This window comes from Salvelinus fontinalis, chromosome 26 (genome assembly GCF_029448725.1).
Source record: "Salvelinus fontinalis isolate EN_2023a chromosome 26, ASM2944872v1, whole genome shotgun sequence".
In the NCBI taxonomy this organism is placed as follows: domain Eukaryota; kingdom Metazoa; phylum Chordata; class Actinopteri; order Salmoniformes; family Salmonidae; genus Salvelinus; species Salvelinus fontinalis.
In genome coordinates, this window is record NC_074690.1 from 29544297 (window position 1) to 29567593 (window position 23297).

At 42.7% G+C, this 23297-nt stretch overlaps 1 protein-coding gene across 3 annotated transcripts in view; it reads right to left on the reverse strand.

Annotated features, from left to right (window-relative positions):
* ctnnd2b (catenin (cadherin-associated protein), delta 2b) overlaps window positions 1-23297 on the reverse strand; it is a 104369-nt gene that overhangs the window by 50733 nt on the left and 30339 nt on the right. For all 3 annotated transcript variants that reach the window (XM_055883378.1, XM_055883379.1, XM_055883380.1), the window contains 5 exons: window positions 6946-6980; window positions 5979-6095; window positions 3426-3571; window positions 2707-3247; window positions 1700-1843 (listed from right to left, as the gene is read on the reverse strand). In XM_055883378.1, the coding sequence (XP_055739353.1) occupies window positions 1700-1843; window positions 2707-3247; window positions 3426-3571; window positions 5979-6095; window positions 6946-6980 (983 nt within the window). The remainder of the gene's footprint in view (window positions 1-1699; window positions 1844-2706; window positions 3248-3425; window positions 3572-5978; window positions 6096-6945; window positions 6981-23297) is intronic.

The following is a 23297-nucleotide window of genomic DNA, read 5'->3' on the forward strand; positions in this document are numbered from 1 at the left end:
AAAGCCTTGGGTTGAAACACTATTCTCTCACTTATTGCCATGCATCTTGATGTTTCTCTAAAGCACTTGAACTGTGAGTCCAGCCTGAAAGCATGCACTACTGTGCTGCGCTGCACGCATTGGCAGAGATGCTTCTACTGATCATCCTGACCATGTAGGTAGAAGGCCGCTATCTATCTCTGAGGAGCACTGCCTGCCTGCCAGCTACAGACAGTGTGAGAGGTGAATAGAGTTACAGTGTAGCAGCTTTTACACGACTCCCTCCTCACTAAGAGCCATGACCTAGGCTCCACACATTGAAACTTTCCACATGAGCAGCTCGTTGCTGTACTATAGTTGGATAAATGGAATATCAGACCAATTCACATTGGATGAATGTTGTATGAGGGTTGAAAATGTATATAATCACAGAAACAAATGGTGTCCCATCCCATGTTAGTTATGTATTTGATGTTGATGCAACGTTTTTTGGACAACCAAATTAGCAAAAAACAACATTAAACCACTAGATGCGACATTTTGCCCAGACGGTTGCCTGAAGGAGGTGAAAGATGGGGTGACAGGTAGCCTAGAGGTTAGAGTGTTGGGCCAGTAACCGAAAGGTTGTTGGATCGAATCCCCAAACGGACAAGATAAAAATCTGTCATTCTGCCCCTGAACAAGGCAGTTAACCCACTGTTTCTCGGTAGGCTGTCATTGTAAAATAATAATTTGTTCTTAACTGACTTGCCTAGCTAAATAAAGGTTAAAAATAAAATAAAAGATTAGGTTGAGCATGAGCAGAGGATGGATACAGTACTGTACAGAAGGCTGTGAAGATATGAGCCAACAGCCTTCATGCACAATCTGTACCATCTCAACCCATGCTCAATGAAACACCAGTAAGAATCACAGTATTCCCTCAGGTCTTTCATAATTTAGTAGCCTGCAGTCTTTACAAACAGGAAGCATGATTGTAACTCCAATTCCCTAGCCGTTAGGAAACTACAAAGCTTTTCAGATCGTATAGTAGGATTTCATCATATGCAGTGACGTGAGGCGGAATTTCTGTGGAGGGGATACACATGCTCATTAAAGAAAGCATTAGGCTAAATACTGTGGAATGCATTTGACCATGGTGGGTGCCTCCAACTCAGTTTTCAACGCTTGAGTTTAAATTCTGCGGGAATAATTTAGATTTATTTCTATCTAATATCTAATTATCTAATGTTATGTGATTGTGATTGCTATCAAGATACTAATCGGATTTGCATAACTGAACTGAAAAATTGAGCTAAACGATCTGATGGAGTGATAAAAACGCTAATGTTGTTTTTAGTCATTAGCGTTATTTGCAGGAAAACCACAGTTTAAAGGCCCACCTAAGTTCCACCTGAATAATAAGCTAAATGTGGGGCATTGACTGTTGAAATACCTGCTTCCTTACCTTTTGGGCTTGCTGTGTTTGCTTAAGTAAATTCTCCCTATCAAGGATTAATCAAGTGCTGACACAGAACTTCAAAGAACCAATCAAATATAAGTATCTACTGAGAACGCATTTGGCTCTTGAACCTCTCATTGAATGATAACCCTCTGAAACCAACAGTGGAATATTAACATTTAGTTGGTCAAAAGAAGTAGGTGAGCCTGACAAAAGCCTAGTCAAATATAAGGGGATGCCCAGCCCAGCGCAGCAGGGGCTCTGGACCATCTGACTCACCCTGGTTCTGATTGAGACTCCTGATAGAAGGCTTCTGGTAGACCCTGTCCTCATAGATGGGGTCAATGTGGTGCTCAGGAGACTGGAGAGGTCGCAGCTCTGAGCCCAGGTGACTGTGCTGGCTGCTATAAGAGCCCCTGGATCCTGAACACCACAACAAAAACATAGGAAACATCATTATGTGGTTCCAAACCACAGGAGGCTAGTGGCACCTTAATTGGGGAGGACGGGCTTATAGTAATGGGTGGAACAGAATAAATGGAATGGTATTGAACACATGGTTTCCATAAAACTAGCAGCCTCCGATGTTCCAAACATGGTTAATAATATCTAGTATTATCAAGTCCATTAACTACAGCATTTAGAGTAATTTGAGAAAACATATATAAATAAAAGAATGCTGAGCCCATAGAAAAAACACACATTTTTAGACATGATATATACACTGAGTGTACAAAACACTATGAACACCTGCTCTTTCCATGACATAGACTGATCACGTGAATCCAGGGGAAAGCTATGATCCCTTATTGATGTCACTTGTTAAATCCACTTCAATCAGTGTAGATGAAGGGGAGGAGACGGGTTAAAGAAGGATTCTTAAGCCTTGAGACAATTGAGACAGGGATTGTGTATGTGTTCCATTCAGAGAGTGAATGGGCAAGACAAAAGATTTAAGTGAATTTGAACGGGTTATGGTAGTAGGTGCCAGGCGCACCAGTTTGTGTCAAGAACTGCAATACTGCTGGGTTTTTCACGCTCAACAGTTTCCCGTGTGTATCAAGAATGGTCCACCAGCCAAAGGACATCCAGCCAACTTGACACAACTGTGGGAAGCGTTGGAGTCAACATGGGCCAGCATCCCTTTGGAAGGCTTTCGACACCTTGTAGAGTCCATGCCCCACAAATTTAGTCTTTTCTGAGGGCGTGCAACTCAGTATTAGGAAGGTGTTTTTAATATTTTGTATATAAAGACAGTTTCTCTCTGTCTGAGCCTGTGCACCCACCTGCCAGGCTGCCAGGCCTCCCGAGGGTGGCGTTTGCATACAGCTCGTGGGAGATCTTGTACTGGTCCGAGGAGTGCTGCATGCGCTTGGTGGGGGACAGGGTAGCGTAGTTACCCACGGTAGAGCTGAATTGATGGAGTGGGGATGAGCCCGAGGCGTTGCCTGAAGAGGCCATGTGCAGCGGGGAAGTGGAGGACAGCCCAGCAGACCCAACCACCATGTTTATGGGGGAGCTAGTGCTGTAGGACTTGGCCAGCCGGCTGGGGGACTGCTTGGGCGAGGAGACCCGCTGCAGGGTGGCGTAGCTGGGCATGTCAGAGGCAGAGCCCAGGCGCTGAAGCTTGGTAGGCGAGCCCACGGCCTGCATGGAGTGGGGGGAGCTCACACGTTGGGCAGGCAGGGTGGAGCAAGAGTAGTACATGGAAGGAGTTGGCGGGGCGTCAGGCATGTGGAAGGCGCTGCCATGGCCCTGGGCAAACGACTCTCTGGACTGGGAGGAGTCTACACTGGCAGCCAGCTGGGCCGCACGGCTAGACGTCACCTGGAGAAGCACAGAAATAACCTTAGATCTTACACCTACATCACATGCCATATTGAAATCCAGACTATACAGAAAAGATGCTAAATTATCATTGACCGATGCAATCCAGGAGCCCGTTCCAAATGGCACTCTATTCCTTAGTCCACTACTTTTGACCAGGGCTCTAAGTCTCACCCACCTGGTTGTAACTGTGGACTGCCCCTCCCACCTGGCCACTGCGAGGCAGGGCCTCTAGTGCCTGGTTGCTGAGGTAACCTGCTGGGTAAGAGAGTGAACCATCCTGATTGTTGAGCTGTAGTGCACTCTGGGATAGCAGGCCTTGTCCTGTTTAGGGCAGAGAGAATAGTGGAGCTGAAATATTGCGCCAACCTCTTACCCTCTGTCTCTATATCCCCCACACTCTCTTTTACCAGTCTCTCTCCCAGTCTCTCTTCCAGTCTCTCTCCCAGTCTCTCTCCCAGTCTTTCATATGACGTCTGAGGGTTGAATGTTGATGTACTGTAGGGTCTTTAAAATTCAAATACTTTCTCTCTGCTTTCCTCTACACCTGAATTTCTACCGAAATACCTCTCTCTCTCTCTCTCTCTCTCTCTCTCTCTCTCTCTCTCTCTCTCTCTCTCTCTCTCTCTCTCTCTCTCTCTCTCTCTCAAACCCAGAAATGGAGAGAGTAAGGGCATGCATAATGGATCAGGAGGAACTGGGAGTTACTGAGCACAAGTGATGCAGAATGAGGCCAACAATAAGGGTTAGCCTTCAATTCAAATAGTAACACTTACGTCAGCATTTTATTTTCATAGGCCTATATTTTTATTACATCAGCAATAGGATTCAGTATATTATATTTTGTATAAAAGACACAGTTGAAAGAGTTGTAAATCGAAATAGAATTACTGCACACACAAAAACAAATCAAATGTACTCTACACTACAGTATAGTAGTATACTATTTTCCGCGATATAGCTGTGAGTGCTGTGCGTGTCACTAAGTAAAATGCTGTGAACCTGTTTCCATGTGACCTGTTTCAGTGTGACATGTTTCAGTGTGATCTGTTTCAGTGCACTACACTGCTCACAGGTCTGTAAGACTTCCTCCCTTGACTGCCTTCACACCTTCCTCTGCTTTTACTCTCACATCCATGTTGTTCTGGCAACACCGACCTCATTTTCACATTAGCGTGGAGTCACTGGCAATTTGTTCCCAATAACTGCCTTTGGCACACACCCACGTGCACACACACACACGTGCACACACACACACACACACACACACACACACACACACACACACACACACACACACACACACACACACACACACACACACACACACACACACACACACACACACACACACACACACACTCTCTGTCACCCAAACACCCACATGAACACGCAAAGACACACAGTCTTTCTCTCTGTCATTAGCATTGAAAATGCTGTCATAAGTGACTCTATTGTTTAACATGTGCCATTCATCTAATAGCGACTGTATGAAAATGACCACGGAAATGTTTCTGCGACCACTTCGGGCTGTTAAGTTATTGAGTATTTCCTAAATACATAATTATGTCAATGGTAGTGAATCTTTGGGAGAGGATTTCAGGAAGGAAAGTGAATATTGCAGGAGCTTTCATAGAAAAGTTCATGTATGGTGTGTGTGGTACAGTCAAGTAGTCTAGCAGACCAGAGGAATATCCCTGGAGTGGTGATCACTCTGGGTGCCTGAAATATACAGGGAGGGGCTCCTTTATTCATCTAGTTTACGATCTGCATTTTGTATCAAAACATTTCAATATTTCAACAAGATGCTATTTTAGCCTCACTACTCGAGAGGGGAGTAAGATGGGTGTGCTGTGCACATATGTGTGCAAACACAGTCTATGAGACGTGCACATGCACGTACGTACACACACAGACGTGCCAAAACACACACACACACACTGGGCATGAACTAGTACTATCTGAAAATGTTCTCCCTTTCTAGCCCCAAAACTCCCTGCACTTTTCAACAGATTGAATATGAACGCGATTGATTTTGCGGTGGCTGATTTGAAACCGTGTTCCTCGTACACGTGTTCTCTGTTATGCCCGAAGGAAGCCGCTGACACCTCGGCGAGACATCATTTCCATTTCAAACCCTTGACATATACTGAATCTATCCTGACAGATAATACTCTCTCAGTGGCTCTTAGTGGAAAGATGAAGAGCATTGCTTGGATCAAATGAAGTGAGGGCATTTAGGTTCAAAAGAGAAAGGAAAACAACTGTTTCGAATGCAGAAGGCAGAGGTGATAAGAGACAAACACCTGCGGTATATAGTTCCTGATTGAAACAGTCATTGATGTCATTGATATCACTCTGGGCTCTACAAAAGAGAGACCTATCACCTAGCATTTCTGTATCTGGGCGATTTTGTACAGATAATTCTTGACATTTTCTTGACATTTATTTTGAATATTGATAAGCATAATCAGTTCTAAAAATGTCTAAGTTAAAAAAGTGTTGCGGTCAACTTAGCTTTCATTTGGCACATGTCAAGCTATTTGTCCATTTCTAGTGAATTTGTGAATTTGAAAATATCTTAACTATAGTAAGGATACGATGTAATTCAACTCTGAAATCATATCACTTTATTCACTATGTTTCTGCTGTTTTAAAAGGTACTAAACAATATACCTAAAAGTAAGTAAAAATAAGAATCTGCACTGCATAACGTAAGGAGCGTCCTTACTGTCGCCTGCGGAGAATTCCTGGGAGTCAAGGATCCCAGATTCCTGGAGTGACCTAATGCAGGAGTCCACCAGCTCCAAGCCGGTCGTCAGTTCTTCCTCAATGTCCTTCTGTCCATCTGTGGAGACACAGAAATTAATAGAGAAGCAGGATTAGTGTTCAGTTACCTTAAAAAGAGGCTAGTTTACTACAGACACAATCTGACAGCCAGGTGGTAGTGACCATGCTAGATAAGCAAAAAGCTCTTGACTATACACTGAAATGTGTCTCTGCCGTGCCATACCTTCTCCTTGACTAGCTATTTGTCCTTACCTACAGTAACTGACATACTTGTCCTCTGTCTAGTGTCATCAGTATGGCAAACAGTGCCAAGGGGTTAAGGCCTTACACAAGAGGTTTAAGATCAGGATTAATCTCTTATCTAAGGCTGAGGCTACTGGCAGCAGACACTTAGTCCTCTACCCTATTAGAGTCATGATGATGATTACTGGTGTTTTAACTCAGGGATAATTCTGTTTGTGCAACATTTTTATAATCTCATCCAAAACATCAGTGGAACTTTCCCAGAGTTGATGACTAAGGAGAAGTAGGAGCAGCAGAATTTTGAACATGATTTGCAGTCATAAATCTTTGACCACTGCCGCTTCAATGATCAAATCCTAGACTACCTGTGTTTGATACTTTAGAAGACAAAGGTGTGTTCTGTCGTTCATACTTTGCTCTAAGCCCATCAATATAGTCTCAACTAGATGTGAAAATTTTACACTGGACTGACCAGACAGAACAGCAACAAAGCTGTGTCTATCTGACAAGTGATGACAGCTGTCCACACCTAGGAGCTAGGCATGGTCCACTCCACTCTACTCTAAGATACACCTATCATTTCAAAGTATGCAACTCAACTGAGGTTGTCGCGTGCTCTGTGACATAACACAGAACTACATGCATGGGATGTAAAATGTACGTACCTTGGTTATTCCAGCGAAATTTCTCATCCGCTGAACTGAAAGAAAGAACGAAACAGTGCATGGTCAGAATAGAAACACAGCATCTTCCTCTGGCGTAGCATCTTAATGGCCCAGCCTTGAGCATTACCTGGTGACTGGGACATTTTCATTAAAAAAAAAACTCTCCATGAATTCAGTACACATCCACATGAACTCACAATAACTGTAATATATGTGTACCTCGCAATGAGAATTCCCTGTTTAGAGACAGAGAGGAAAGATAAGGTTTGGGTGAGATGCCGCTACAGTAACACTTGGCTCTGTCCCCAGTCTGTGTGTCCGTGTGGCATCACTAGGTTACAGTACTATAGAGCAGAGATTACTGGAAGTGGGGCTGGCTGTAGGGATCCCTTCCTTCTTTAGTCTGGTCAACATGGTGTATTCTGTCAGAGTAGCCCAGCCAGCCAGTGCAGCACTAAGCCTGAACGGGGTCTCCCTCCAGGGGGGAGGGGAGTGGGGTACACAACACGTGGTCTTGGGAGAAGCTTTCAAAGCCGTCACTGCCCCCCTCTCTCCTCTCCCCCATTGCCGACCACCCCTTCCTATTCCTCTTTTTCCCACAGAGGCGCCACCCACCCCTCCCCCGACACACCATAGAAAAAAAACATCCCGGCACTTCATCACAAGGTACTGTGTGCCTCTACTGCCCCTCTTCTCATGGGCCATGGGGCGGGTGACATATATTAACAATGTAGCCATGAAAACAAAACCTACAGGAGCTAGGCAAGGTCACACAAGACAAAATTAACACATAACAATAAAATGCAACTCACTGGTGTTTATGGAGACCTTCAGTATTGTCTGTAATGATTCTGCCAGCATTTTGAGGTTACAGACAGGGGTGTTTCATTTTATGTAGGCTACATTTCTAATTCTTCATGAGTGGATGCCTTATCTGATTTGTAAAATGGCTCCACACTGAGAAATCAACTGGCTTCCCTCTTATCAGTGCAGAGAAGTAGCACTCACTTCTGTCATCATGAAGTGCTTTGAGAGGCTAGTTAAGGATCATATCACCTCTACTTTACCCGACACCCTAGACCCACTTCAATTTACTTACCGCCCCAACAGAGCCACAGATGATGCAATCGCCATCGCACTGCACACTGCCCTATCCCATCTGGACAAGAGGAATACCTATGTAAGAATGCTGTTCATTGACTATAGCTCAGCATTCAACACCATAGTACCATCCAAGCTCATCATTAAGCTAGGGGGCCCTGGGTCTGAACCTCGCACTGTGCAATAGGGTCCTAGACTTCCTGTAGGGCTGTCCCCAGGTGGTGAAGGTAGGAAACAACACCTAAACTTTGCTGATCCTCAACACAGGGGCACCACAAGGGTGCGTGCTCAGCCACCTCCTGTACTCCCTGTTCACCCATGACTGCGTGGCTACGCACTTCTCCCACTCAATCATCAAGCTTGCAGACGACACAACAGTAGTACGCCTGATTACCAACAGTGACGAGACAGACTACAGGGAGGATGTAAGGGCCCTGGCGGAGTGGTGCCAGGAAGATAACCTCTTCCTCAACATCGGAAAAACTAAGGAGCTGATTGTGGACTTCAGGAAACAGCAGAGGGAGCACGCCCCTATCCACATTGATGAGACCGCAGTGGAGAAGGTGGAAAGCTTCAAGTTCTTGGGCGTGCACATCAATGACAATCTGAAATGGTCGACCCACACAGACAGTGTGGTGAAGAAGGCGCAACAGCACCTCTTCAACCTCAGGAGGCTGAAGAAATTCGGCTTGGCCCCTAAGACCCTCACAAACTTTTACAGATGCACAATTGAGAGCATCCTGTCGAGCTGTATCACCGCCTGCTACGGCAACTGCACCACCCGCAACCGCAGGGCTCTCCAGAGGGTGGTGCAGTCTGCCCAACGCATCACCGGGGGCACACTGCCTGCCCTCCAGGTCACATACAGCACACGATGTCACAGGAAGGTCAAAAAGATCATCAAGGACATCAACCACCCGAGCCACGGCCTCCTAATATTTATATATTTCTTAATTCCATTCTTTTGCTTTTAGATTTGTGTGCATTGTTGTGAATTGTTAGATATTACTGTACTGCTGAAGCTAGGAACACAAGCATTTCACTAAATCCGCAATAACAGCTGTAAAATATGTGAATGTGACCAATAACATTTGATTTGATTTGATATGCACAGAGTGCTTCTTCAGCAAACCAGCAAGCGCCGAGACCTCTAGAGAGTGTAGTTCTTCCTGATGTCGTGTTACCTCTAGGTGTTGATGCAGTCAGCCCAGCCAGTAATACACTTGTGTCCCCCGGCTTGTACATAAAACATCCTCCATTCAGGCTGCACAGTCAATTTCCTCCTAAACTCAATTTAATAGCTCGTCGGTGGCAAAGAAAACAAGAAAATATGCGTACTGTCTTAATAAAACACAATTCTCAACCACCATGCTAGGGTGGCTAATGCTATGTCCTGATGTTGCGGTACACCTTCAGCAAAGGGTAAACAGACTCACGCGGTATGCAACATCCAAAAATGGTGGCGGAAAATGTGTGTTTTATAAGATGCAAAGTTTTAGACTGATCCAATGAACCATTGCATTACTGTTCAAAATGTTGTATCAAGTCTGCCCAAATGTGCCGAATTGGTCAATTGATACATTGTCAGGTACATAACCGTAGAGAACATAAAAATATATATGTTTACACACTGCCAAAAATGTCATAAATGATGGATAATTAGCTTCCCTACAGAAAAGACACTAAACTTCTCACCTCTAGATGGGGGGGGGGGGGGGGGGGCAGACACAGCAGGGGCTCAAGCTGTAGAACCTAGTTCCTACATTTGAATATAAAAATGGATTTTATCAAACAAAACTATGCTACATTTTATCTATGGGACCCACAGGATGACAAATCAGAGCAAGATTACTGAATGTAAGTACATTATTTTCCTTCAGAGGTGAATGTATCAAACCAGTTGCCATGATAAACGTTTTTGTTGTTGTGCACTCTCGTCAAACAATAGCATGGTATTTTTTCACCGTAATAGCTACTGAAAATTTGACAGTGCAGTTAGACTAACTAGAATTTCAACTTTCTGCCCATATAAGACATGTCTACGTCCTGGAAATGTTCTTGTTACTTACAACGTCATAATAATCACATTAGCGCACGTTACCTCAACTGTCCCGCAGGGAGGGGACACCGATCCCGTAGAGGTTATTAAGGATGAAACTGACACCTTTGCAGACAGAATGTAGTATGTTTTATGTATGAGCCGGTCTGTGGGGGACACGAGTGTATTACTGGCTGAATACATTAAAGTAGGACGTAAGATGACAAACAACATAAAAGAAATAATAGTGCCATCCTGCGGCCGGTTGGGCTACCAGCCAGCAGCTTTAATCATTTACATGGGCCAATATGTTGATGTAGTTGCTAAACCGGGGCCGTCATATGGAGCAGGTTAGCATTAATTGGGATGACTCATGTACAGGTAGCAGCTCTGCAGGGTAGTCACTAACTAGCACAGCCACAAAATCTGATTTTAAACTTAAACGTAACACTAACCACACTACTAACCTTATGCCTAATTCTAACCTTAAATTAAGACCAAAAAGCAAATTTTTGTTTTCATGCATCGATGGACAATTTTGACTTTGCCACTGGCCCATCTAGTGGAAATCGCTCGGCTCTGCCTCCAGGACAAGATTCATCCCAATAAATGTCCACCTGCTCACATATGGACTATTATGTCAGATAACCACACTGGGATCGATGGGAGATTATCTCTGATCTGGAGCACACAAACAAAAATCATAATAACTATGGATTCACTGGAAATGGGAGCTTGAGATGGGTATCGAGCTCTGCTGCTCCTCTGTCCCTTAATCAATGTGAGAATATCAGAGCGATGACCAGCCCGGTGCTAGCTGCCTCAGAGCTCAGACGCCACTGTTATCACCAGGCTAAATGGTCATTCACCGGCCCTTTGGCCAAGTAGAAGCTGCTATATCATCCCATTGATTTCTCCTCTGCAGAGTGTGAGAGGATTCATATTGTGAGGCTGTCTCTGTTTACATTGGGGTGACGAATTGCCAGAGAACACAAATGCCATATGTTAATAGGGGCTCTGCATCGGCCGCGAGTGCTCATTCATCACCCGCTCTTTATTGAACTATACACACACACAGAACCGCACCGAAACAGGGCAGGGGAGGAAGAGAGGAGAGGGACAGTATTTTGGGCTTGAGTGGCCTTTCACAGAGACACTCTGCTTGTCTGAAAGGATGGATGATAATAACCAGTACCTCCCATCTCACTCCTGTGTTCGCCTCAACAGTTTCCCACAAATTTTGGAACTTCATGTTGGTTACCATGGCATACCTGCAGGCCTACATCTTAGTCTGCAAGCTCTAAAACTACTAGGCTATACAGAGACATGACTCGACAGAAATAGAAACTGTAACAACCCACTTTCATCCCCGATATGTTGCATCTAACATTCTTTATTCCACAATCTTTCTAAGCTCTGCGTGCAAACGGCAGGTTAAAGCCTACCTTTAAATAGCTAATTGAACTTTAGCTCAAAACTGTTTCTCATATTGATTTACTACTACACAATCAATCCAGTCTGGCTGGATAATTAACTATAAAAGAGAGCGTAATTGATAGTGTGATTAACTGGTGCTGCAGCTGCAGGTCACTGTCTATATTCTAACAGTTTCTCACCGTTAATCACACTACTTTTATGGAGATGTGCTGGATATTGAGAGACAATCAAGGGCTCAGTTACATTACCATGATGAGATCATTAATATCAACCCTCTCTCATATAATTATGTTGGTGGTAATTAAGAAAATATACATACTGTAAATAAGCTATTATTATAGTAGCAAAGTGTGTGTGTGTGCGTGTGTGTGTGTATTGGAATGTTAGTGCTGAGAGAAGCACTGTAAACTGAGGACAGGAAGAGGAAGGTTGAGTTCAGTGTTAGAGCAGTTAAAGATAGAACTGTAACGAACGGCTTGTAAAACCGGAGGAGGTTATGCAGCGTGGCAGCAGGGCAGTCGAACACTCTCCTGTTTCAACATCCCTGCTCTGTAGGCCCAGGTATTTGACTTTTATTTCAACAGGGAGTCACCATTCAGACAAATGTCTCTTTTGCAAGGGAGCGCCAATGGAGCCCTGCTACTGCACTCCTCTACTCCAAATAGCCTGCTTTCTCTACAACTCCCTCCCTCCCCCTCACTGAATATCCAGTACAGTGAAGGAACGTTGAACAACATTTTCCCAGTACAAACCCTCTCTCCCACAACATGCATGTGGAGGAATGCATTGCATTCACATCATGCATGGCATGAGAGCTCATCAGAAGCTTTCCTATTTTTTCTGTGCAAATACTGTACAGATGAAAGCATCAATATTTCAATGTGCCTCGTGTGGCATTTGGATACCGCAACTTACACTCCTCCAACTCAGATCTTGATCAATCATTCATTCAAATGGGTCTGAGGAAGGAGGAGTAGTATTCCCATACCCAACCACTGCCCCCTTATGATGTGTGAGAGGCTGTGACAGTGTAGAGAATATGCAGGGAGCAATCCATTGTTCTCTACAGATGAATGTGAAAGGAGAAACCAGAGGAGACCAGAAGGGATCACGGCCTGAGCAGGCCAAACACTGCTAGGGTTCACAGTGGCAGGCTCACACAGAGGACAGAGGAGGACGCCCTAATATGCAATAGTGGAGCTGCTCACTGACTGGAGAGTGGAGAGATGACAAATCTAGTACAAAGTAGACCCCACTCTATTCTATAAAAAGGCATAGCACCTGTCTGATGACCTTGTTAGACTGTAGGATAGAGTGGGAGGCTACTTTGTCCTAGTAACATCTAATGGTGGCTGTGGGCATGGAGTTCAACATTATGTGATTAGATATAAATAGCAGAGTAGCTAAACACATATTGTGTTTAACTAAATTGTTAGGATATCTATTTCTGCAGGTTGGCCGCCCCTCTCATTTGAACAGAGAGTATGTTGCCAACAGTGAGAGTGAGACTAAAAGAGGGTCTTTAAGATGCTTGAGAGAGGGGTATGGTTTTACCTCATCACTTACATCCTTCCCACTCAGTGTAGTATCCACTCAGTGGGCGCTGCGCTGCACTGGTGGTGTCAGTGTCATGAGAGGGATTCCATGAGATGGTACAAATGAGTACATCCCAAAGGCAGTCATTCACTAAAAGAGCTGAGACACCCCCAGCATCCATTACGAGAGAGAGAGGGGAGAGAAAGATGAGAGAGAAGAGAGAAAGATGAGAGAGAGAAGAGAAAGAAACAGAGAATGGCTTAGCCACAGTGAATAAAGCCAGAAATGGTGGATAGAAATCCGGTCATTTTATCTGTTCAATAAACACATTTGGAATATATAATGCGTTTCTTTTTTTTCCCTCGTCTTGGATAATATATTTTATCAAGACTGGGCACAATGTGGACTTTATCCCTAGTGTGCACTAGTGCATTGAAATAGTAGATTGAAAAACACTAGAGTGAGAAGCTGGGGTCTGTGACTGTGAGAAGAGGTAAACAGCCCTGATGGAAATGAATTCTCCCTCATTTAAATCCCAGGAGAAACAGATCAACTGCGGGAAATCTGCTGAGTCAAGGAAGTGGGAAGCTTCATTACGGTGAAGGTTCGCCAGGCAGTTCCTGTGAGGAAGGAAGGAAAGCAAGAAGCCAGGCATGTCCTTGGATCGCAATGGTACCTCTTAATTACTTGTTACCTGCGCAGATAGAACACTCTTACTACATCCCAAATAGCACCCTATTCCCTAAGTAATGCACTACTTTTGACAGGGTAGTGCACTATATAAGGAACAATGTGCCATTTGGGATGCAAACACTCTCTCCGAATAGGTGCTCAATGCTGTAATTCAACACAATCTGGAACCAACAAAACAGTCTTTCCCAAAGGCTTCGGATATAGGTAGTTTTCAATAAAACGTCAAAATACGTTCGATTTGACTGCTGGGGGGACAAGGAGACCCCCAGCTCTGCTAAAACAATTGACAACTACGTGCCGTTTAAGGGGTTGTTAAATAAATGTTATAACTATTTGGTTTTAAAATCATCACCGTTTGAGGTTAGTCAGAACTACAAATGACCGATTATTCCACATTTAACTAATTAGAGTTATACAGCAAGTAACTGCATGGTTTTCTTGATCAGTAAACATCAACTGATCATGTCATTTGAAATACGTGATGGTAGCCTATTGTCACGATCGTCGTAATGAGGAAGAGTGGACCAAGGCGCAGCGTGAGAGAAATACATCTTCTTTAATGAAGACAAACAAAACACTTACAAACGAACAAAAGTGAAGCTACAAACGAAAGTGCACACACAGCTACTAACGTTAGACATAGACAATTACCCACGAAAACCTACTGTCTATGGCTGCCTAAAATATGGCTCCCAATCAGAGACAATGAATGACAGCTGTCTCTGATTGAGAACCATTCAGGCAACCATAGACTTGCCTAGACAACTATACTAAGCCCAACCCCATACACTCAACAAAACCCCCTATACAATACAAACACCCTAAACTAGACAAAACACACAAACATCCCCCATGTCACTCCCTGACCTAACTAAACTAATAAAGAAAATCAATATAACAGAGGCCAGGGTGTTACACCTATCCATTTGGCTAGCTAAGCAAACAACATGATTTAGTTTCCTTCATCAGAGATTATGCTTTTGGAAAGAGCTTGACATTGGCAAATCCTCGTCCTGGTAAAGTTGTCAGTCAGACTACTGTCATCACCACTATAGATGACAAGAAAATCAAACAATATTTTGATATAGTCATCTAGTTTAACCCTTGAAAGTTAGATGGTTAACTAGCCATATTGACGTGATCTGTTATTAGCTAACTAGCCAATTTGAAGTGGTTCATCAACCAATGTAGCCTATATCATGTCTATCAGCAGCAATCGTAATTAAACTCTTAAAAACAATGTTGAAAAGGGAATCATGTTAGCTAACTTCACTAGGTAAGCCCACATTGGATGGAGAAAAACGTACATTAGGACTACCTACCACTATGTTTAGCCAGGTTTTTTACCAGTAGCTTGGAAAGTAAACATTATCAGCTAACAGTACAACGGCAAATGCGCCCTTCTGCTGCTTGACAGGCAGAGCCCACAAAAAAATGTGTAGGTCTGACTATGCTCTTCAAGGTGACGATATTACAACTAAATAGTTGCAATGTATTTAACAATCCCTTGAAAACAGCAGTTGACAATGGTTTTAGCGGAGCTGTGTGTCTCCTTGCCCAGTAGCAGGCAAATCGAACACTCTACACCTTATTGTTATGTTTTACTGAAAACGATTTACAGTCCCAGTCGGTTTTCACGTAATAATAAGGAATTCCACTCGACCACGCCCACAAATTGGAGCAAACAAACATTCTTTCCATTGACCCCCATTGTAAAAGAAGCAATTTATTCATATATTTTTTATTATACAGAAATAACAAAACATGTCGAAAAGCTGCTGTGTTGTTCAATGTACATGTAGCCAGGTCCGAAATCCGTCCTCCCACGGGCCTGTGAGAAAAGCCCTGTGACTTCAGGCTATTCGGTGTGGGAAATGTGGGGACCATGTGTCCAAGTAGGCTACACGTAGCTATGTGTGTGGAAAATATTTCATCACAGGTAAGACATTTAACTTGTTTAGTACAGTCCGTTTGTAACTCCACTCACTACTTAGCTGTACAGTCTGTTTCTTTGTGTTTTTGGTCTTGGCTAGCTTAATGTTCTGGTCGGTAACTAGCTAACACTCACTCAAGTGGCTGCTAGCATCGTCATGAAAAGGGGCATGAGGGAAGCCCTACAATATTAAACGTTTCTAAGTAGTGAGAACGCTCGGGAGCAGGCAATGTTGAAAAGTCATCTTTAGACATGTTATACTTTTCTTAAATGTCGTTTTGTAATTCACCAAAACAATCAGACAACAAGAAAATTGTGTTTGAAAAAGGTCACATTTTGCTGTGAGCCAATGGGGTAACCTAGGTAACCACAGGTTGTTTTCCCCACAGGGTCGTGACGTTCTATCTAATACCGACTGGGTCTATTGGCAATAAAAGGTTTTATGAAGCTCATAGTCCACGATTTACCATGTTGATGGTAACAACCTAGATGATTCAGTAACCTCGACCATGGCTCAGAAACACACAGGTCCATCTTAGGTATTAGACGTTTTTGGATATAGCATATTGGTGTGCAAAACCTGAGCTTTCTCTGTGGAAGTTTGACTATTTTCTTTCTTCTCCACACTTTCACTAAAATTGGATTTCTGCAATTGGTCTCCTTTAATTAGTTTGAATAAATCACATTTCCCTTTGTTAGGGACCTATCTGTGTTCCTGCTGTTTGATTTCACTGTCATGTTGAGGGGATTTCTATTTTTTGAATTTTAGCACTCAAGACACCTATTGTAACTGTCAGTGCGCCCAGGTCCCTCTGGCCAATTAGTTTTGAGACCTCAGAACTCTGCCTATGTGTCTATATCACATACACCAGGCACCGCCATTTATAATTCGCAATGAGGAGGAGTGTGCTGATTAGAGGCCCTGTATGACAAACACTAGGAGGTCCGACCAAATTGTCTCTGGTGAACCTTTTTAAATTGGGGAAATTGAATTCATATCCTGCCAAATTGGACCCACTTTGTTATAATGGTCTAAGAAGAAATGAGACTGAATCAGATGAGAGGAGCCATGTTGGTTCTCACCATGAGATTAGCTCTGTTGCAGGCTCATCCTACTGAGCCACCACCCTTCCACTTGGCTGGCTCTGGGTGTGACAGAGACAGACCACTGGTACTCGGGCAGAGAGGAACAGTCTCTGGCAGACATACAGATGGAGGCTAAGCTGTGAAATGGTTTTGAACTGGCGCTCTTTGCTTCATTAAGATTAAGAGATCTCTGCCATATTCGTTATCAGTTGTGATGAGCGCAGGCCAAGCTATATTATTGAGTGGCAGATATCCAGAGATATATTTAGGATGGCTCAGTGAGAGAATCAGATCCAAGATGGCAGTGTCTCGATCACACTTTCCATTCTAACTCACAGTGCACCCATACAACAAAAAAAAACATGTCAAATTTGCAGTTTCAAATGTGAAATAGCTGTTTTCACATTAACTTAAATTTCACATGTAACCATATTTTCACATGTAAAAATTTAGAGTTCAGATGTTTTTTTAAATCACCTCATGTGAATTACAGTTTCACATGTGAAATGTGAGGTTTCACATTATTAAAAACTTTCACTTGTGATAATCTCCCTTTCACATGTGGAATTGTAAATTCACACGTGAAAAACAATCACCCAATCCAACACCTTCTCTTTCTGTCTTGTGTTTGTCAGATCCAGCTGGCCTGTCAGACTGACTGTTCTAGTCTCAGGGTTAAGTGTAATGTTCCCCTGGAAGCTGGATCTAGAGTATTTCAGTCGGTAAGGCTCTGCTCAAGTCTACAGAGTTAAGACAGATTTATTAAGCCAGAGCCTTGACCATCAGCTTGGAAGCTTTTATCACTGCTTAGGCACGACGGATTGGCGGCGAATCATTGTGCCCTGTCTTCCCATACTGTACAGGGAAGGCAGTTAGTATGAGTCATTCAGTTGCCCAGACACCCTTAATAAGCCTAATATCCTTTACAATCAGACAGGGTCTGTCTGAGGCACTCCAGGGTACACAGCAGACGGGGGAGGGAAGAGGGGGAGCAAGGAGGGAGGTTTAAAAGGCTTACTACACCAGGCATCCATTCCATTGCCTTCAAGTGCAAGAAGTCTTTAACCTTGTCACTTGTTTAGATCAATAAGGAAGACCTTACGAATCGTACCGGATGCTGTCATTTAGAATGCAGATGACTGCTTTGTTAGGAGAATAAATAGAGTCAATGGATGGAGAGAGAGTAGGGAAGTTTCAGAGAGAGAAAGTGACAGAAAGATAAATATTGAGGTAGTAGGGGGTGAGTAGCATCCATTGTCGAGACTATTCCCTTATGTAATGTGGAAATATGAGGATATGAAGTGAAATTTATCACAGTTTGATTGTTGACACAGTGCAGTCCTTTGATGTAATGTCATGTGAACTTTTTTTTTCTTCATGTTTGAATGAAAATATAATGCAGTCCATTCACCTGAACTGTATTTACAATTCAAAGCCATTGCCTTTTGGATGCCCTTTAATAAAATCGAGCAATGTTTCATCAGAGCAGAAAGATGCCAGTACATTGTGAGCATGGCATTTAGAAGACACATAATACAATTTCATTTGATGCTATTTAACAGGAGGGGGGGACCTTCAAATGTCCTTACATATTTTTACTTTTAAATGTAAGACAATACAACAGCCCAGTATTTCATACAGGATTTTGAATATACCATAAGTGCACAATCAATCTGCAATCTGATGCAGAACAACAGATATATTGTGGCAATATAACTTGCCTTTTCTTACTGTTATGTCGATTCTGAAACTGCTGTCAAACATGCTGCATTTCATGATCTCAATCCCAGTTTTTAAAAACGTCTATATCAAACCGTTTCAGTTATCAAAATTCCAACATGATTTTTATTTATTTATTTATTTAACCTTTATTTAACCAGGTAGGCAAATTGAGAACACGTTCTCATTTACAATTGCGACCTGGCCAAGATAAAGCAGAGCAGTTCGACACATACAACAACACATAGTTACACATGGAGTAAAACAAACATATAGTCAATGATACAGTGAAAAAAAATAAGTCTATATACAATGTGAGCAAGTGAGGTGAGATAAGGGAGGTGAAGGCAAACAAATATATGTATAAATAAATAAAAATATAAAAAGGCCATGGTGGCGAAGTAAATACAACACAGCAAGTAAAATAAAAAATAAAAACACTGGAATGGTTGGTTTGCAGTGGAAGAAAGCGCAAAGTAGAGACAGAAATAATGGGGTGCAAAGGAGCAAAATAAATAAATAAATACAGTAGGTAAAGATGATGATGACATTGAAAGCAACAAAGAGCACAATACCACACATGCACCATAATGTCTCTCACCCTTTCCTCAGTGGTATAGTCTCAAATGGCACCCTATTCCCTATAGTGCACTACCATAGTGCTCTGGTCCAAAGTAGTGCACTATAAAGTGAATATGGTGCCATTTGCATTTCATTCTACAGTATTTGCTAAAGCCACAGGAGACTAGGAGAGACTAAGCTGGCAGCTTCCGCTTAATACGCCCTTGCTGTGCCCGACAAACAGCGTTTAGGCGCTAGACAAACCCACGCCCTGGGAAGTGGCTCGCTCTGGCCTGAATGAAGCACACAACCACCTGGGCTCTGCCTACAGGAGCCCCTGTTAGACTATTAGATAAGCAGGCTGCAGCCCTATCAACAAGGATTGACTGCCAAAACAATGACTACTTGAAGATCTGAAGATCAGAACAAACATAGCCATGGCAATAAACTAGACCAGACTTAGCCCCAGGGATCAGTCTAACCATGTCTAATTTTTGCTGAGGCAAATTAGGGGGGAAAATAGGTGTGTGTGTGATAGAACGGCAGAGCTGTTTTTCAAAGAAGTATCTCAGGAGTTGTCTATTTTACTCATTGAAGTGGATGCGATGCAAAATATGTAGGACACATGATTAAATTTAGCACTCTAGGGCTGTGACCTCACAATATTATCACGATACTTAGGTGACGATACGATATGTATTGCGGTTTGAAACTGTGATTTTGTAGCGATTTGATGTTCCAAGGATATTGCTCACTATTGGGGCTTTGGTTAGAGCGTTGGACTAGTAACCGAAAGGTTGCAAGATCGAATCCCCAAGCTGACAAGGTAAAAATCTGTCGTTCTGCCCCTGAACAAGGCAGTTAACCCACTGTTCCTAGGCTGTCATTGAAAATAAGAATTTGTTCTAAACTGACTTGCCTAGTTAAATAAAGGTTAAAAAAATAAATAATAATGTCTGCCGAGGAGAGCATGAGAAAACAAGTTTTTCATCAGTCAAGGTGAAAAAAGTGCTGAAAACATGTTGGCTCACCATTTAAAAATAAGATGGAGAACAAACTATAGTATTAAATAGACCGGAGGTTTGGCTCAGGTACAGCCGATAAGTGCTAGCTAACGCTACCTACAGTAGCATAAAATATATATACTGTATATACAGTGTATTCAGACCGATTTACTTTTCCCACATTTTGTCACGTTACAGCCTTATTCTAAAATGTATTAAATTGTTTTTTCCCTCATCAATCTATACACAATACCCCATAATGACAAAGCAAAAGCAGGTTTTTAGAATATAATTTTTTGAAACTAAAATAAAACATTTACAAAAGTATTCAGACCCTTTACTCAGTACTTTGTTGAATCACCTTTTTAAGCAATTACAGCCTAGAATCTTCTTGTGTATGACACTACAAGCTTGGCACACCTGTATTTGGGGAGTTTCTCCCATTCTTCTCTGCAGATCCTCTCAAGCTCTGTCAGGTTGGATGGGGAGCGTCATTGTACAACTATTTTAAGGTTTCTCTAGAGACGTTTTATCGGGTTTAAGTCCAGGCTCTGGCTGGGCCACTCAAGGAAATTCAGAGACATGTCCCAAAGACACCCTGCATTGTCTTGGCTGTGTGCTTAGGGTCGTTGTCCTGTTGGAAGGTGAACCTTCGCCCCAGTCTGAGGTCCTGAGCGCTCTGGAGCAGGTTTTCATTAAGGATCTCTCTGTACTTTGCTCTGTTCATATTTCCCACGATCCTGACTAGTTTCCCATTCCCTGCCGCTGAAAAATCCCAACAGCACAATGCTGCCACCACCATGCTTCACCATAGGGATGGTGCCAGGTTTCCTCCAGACGTGACGCTTGGCATTCAGTCCAAAGAGTTCAATCTTGTTTTCATCAGACCAGAGAATCTTATTTTTCATGGTCTCAGAGTCCTTTAGGTGCCTTTGGAAAACTCCAAGCAGGCTTTCTAGTACCTTTTACTGAGGAGTGGCTTCCGTCTGTCCACTCTACCATAAAGGCCTGATTGGTGGAGTGCTGCAGAGATGGTTGTCCGTCTGGAATGTTCTCCCATCTCCACAGAGAAACATTGGAGCTCTGTCAGAGTGACCATCGGGTTCTTGGTCACCTCCCTTCTCCCCCGATTGCTCAGTTTGGCCAGGCGGCCAGCTCTAGGAAGAGTCTTAGTGGTTCCAAAATTCTTCCATTTAAGAATGATGGAGGCCACTGTGTTCTTGAGGAACTTCAATGCTGAAGAGATGTTTTGGTACCCTTCCACAGATCTGTGCCTCGACACAATCCTGTCTCGGAGCTCTACAGACAATTCCTTCGAGCTCATGGCTTGGTTTTTGCTCTGACATGCAGTCAACTGTGGGACCTTATATAGACCGGTGTGTGCCTTTCCAAATCATGTCCAATCAATTAAATGTACCACAGGTGGACTCCAATCAAGTTGTGGAAACATGTCAAGGATGATCAATGGAAACAGGATGCACTTGAGCTCAATTTCGAGTCTCATAGCAAAAGGTCTTATTTACATACGTAAATAAGGTATTTCAGTTTTTTTTATACATTTGCATACATTTCCAAAAACCTGTTTTCACTTTGTCATTTATGTGGCATTGTGTGTAGATTGAGGATTTTCTTTATTTAATCAATTTTAGAATACGGCTGTAACGTAACAAAATTTGGAGAAAGGGTCTGAATACATTCTGAATGCACTGTATATATTTTTACTAATTAATGCTTGGAGTCAAATATCGATCTAATAACTGTATTGATGGTTCCCCCCCATCACTATAGCAATCTGTAGTGTGCATATATTAAGCATACAGAAGATGATGACCACAGGCAATTGTGTTTCACTGTGCTTTCAGGTTCAGTTCCTCTGGGATTTAGATTTTTTTTTCAATTACAAAAAAACTGGTGCAACTTCGGATTCATAAATGCTGAATAAGAAGCCAATCATCAGATTACATACTTGAATGGTCGCTCACAGACACCACCTCAGGTCCTGTAAAACAGAAGACACAGATATTGACCAGTAGAATCCAATATTGGATTCTCTATTTGCTAACCCATAGGGTCTGGTCTGGTGTGGTGTAGTCTTCTATGAGTAACTGATCAGTGGGATGAGATCTCCTGTCGGTCAGAGGAGAGAACGGCTCCTCCATTATTGGCCTAATCATCACCCCCACCCTGACCTTCACTGTGACATTCAGTTACCCCAGGGCACCACACTCAGGTTCAGGTAGCGGCGGAGGAGGAGCAGGGAATGTCCTTCAAGTTTCATACAACACTGAGTAAGCAAGAAAATACATTTCCATCCTATGCCTTTCACATCAAACCTTTCTGCCCTCAAAACTATCCATTTGAAAGACTTGAAAACAAACTGTCTTAAAAGAAAGGTTGCACAATATATATTCCACAACTCTAACAACTTAGATTGATTATATTCCATCTAAACAGTCTTTATGCAAAAGTTTATAAAATATGAACTTCTATTTTTGCAATTTGAATTACATTAATCAAAAACTCATACCTATATATTGCGGCTTTGACGTCAATAAAGCAACATTCTGCTGGTGGCTTCGGTGATGGAGGTGAATCGGGTAAGTAGGTAGTAAAGTGCCCAAAGTGTTTTGTCATGTTATGTTGCTAGTAGATGATACAAAGAAATTATAAGATAGCCGACAATCTAAGTTCACCAGGCCATGCAAAACAAACTGGCCAACTCGGATCAAGCATGGTGTTTGGGGGTGAAATAAGCTAGCTAGCAAGCAAGTAAAAAAAAACTCCTGCAACCATGCACGTTTGCAGAAATTAATGCTCAAACACCAATCGGATTAATGTCATTGTTTATTTCAAGGTATGTTTTTGCTTAACTGCCTGATCTTTATTGGCCAATAACTTGCAGGATATCATGGTAGCCAATGCTTGTTAACCATATCTGGAATTACTGTTACTGCTGCTAATAACGTTAGCACTCAGGTTAGCATGTGGCTAGCTATGGCTACCATCGGCCAACAACACAGTTTTAGCTTGTTTGGTTATAGATGTTCAATGTCTACTACAATGGTAAAGGTTTATCATGATTTTGTTTAACAATACAAGAAATGCTGAACTGCTAATAAGTGATGCGTTTCAAGACTGCTAGTGGTTAGATACAGTGCATTCGAAAAGTATTCAGACCCCTTGACTTTTTCCACATTTTGTTACGTTAGTCTTATTCTAAAATGGACTAAATAGTTTCCCCCCC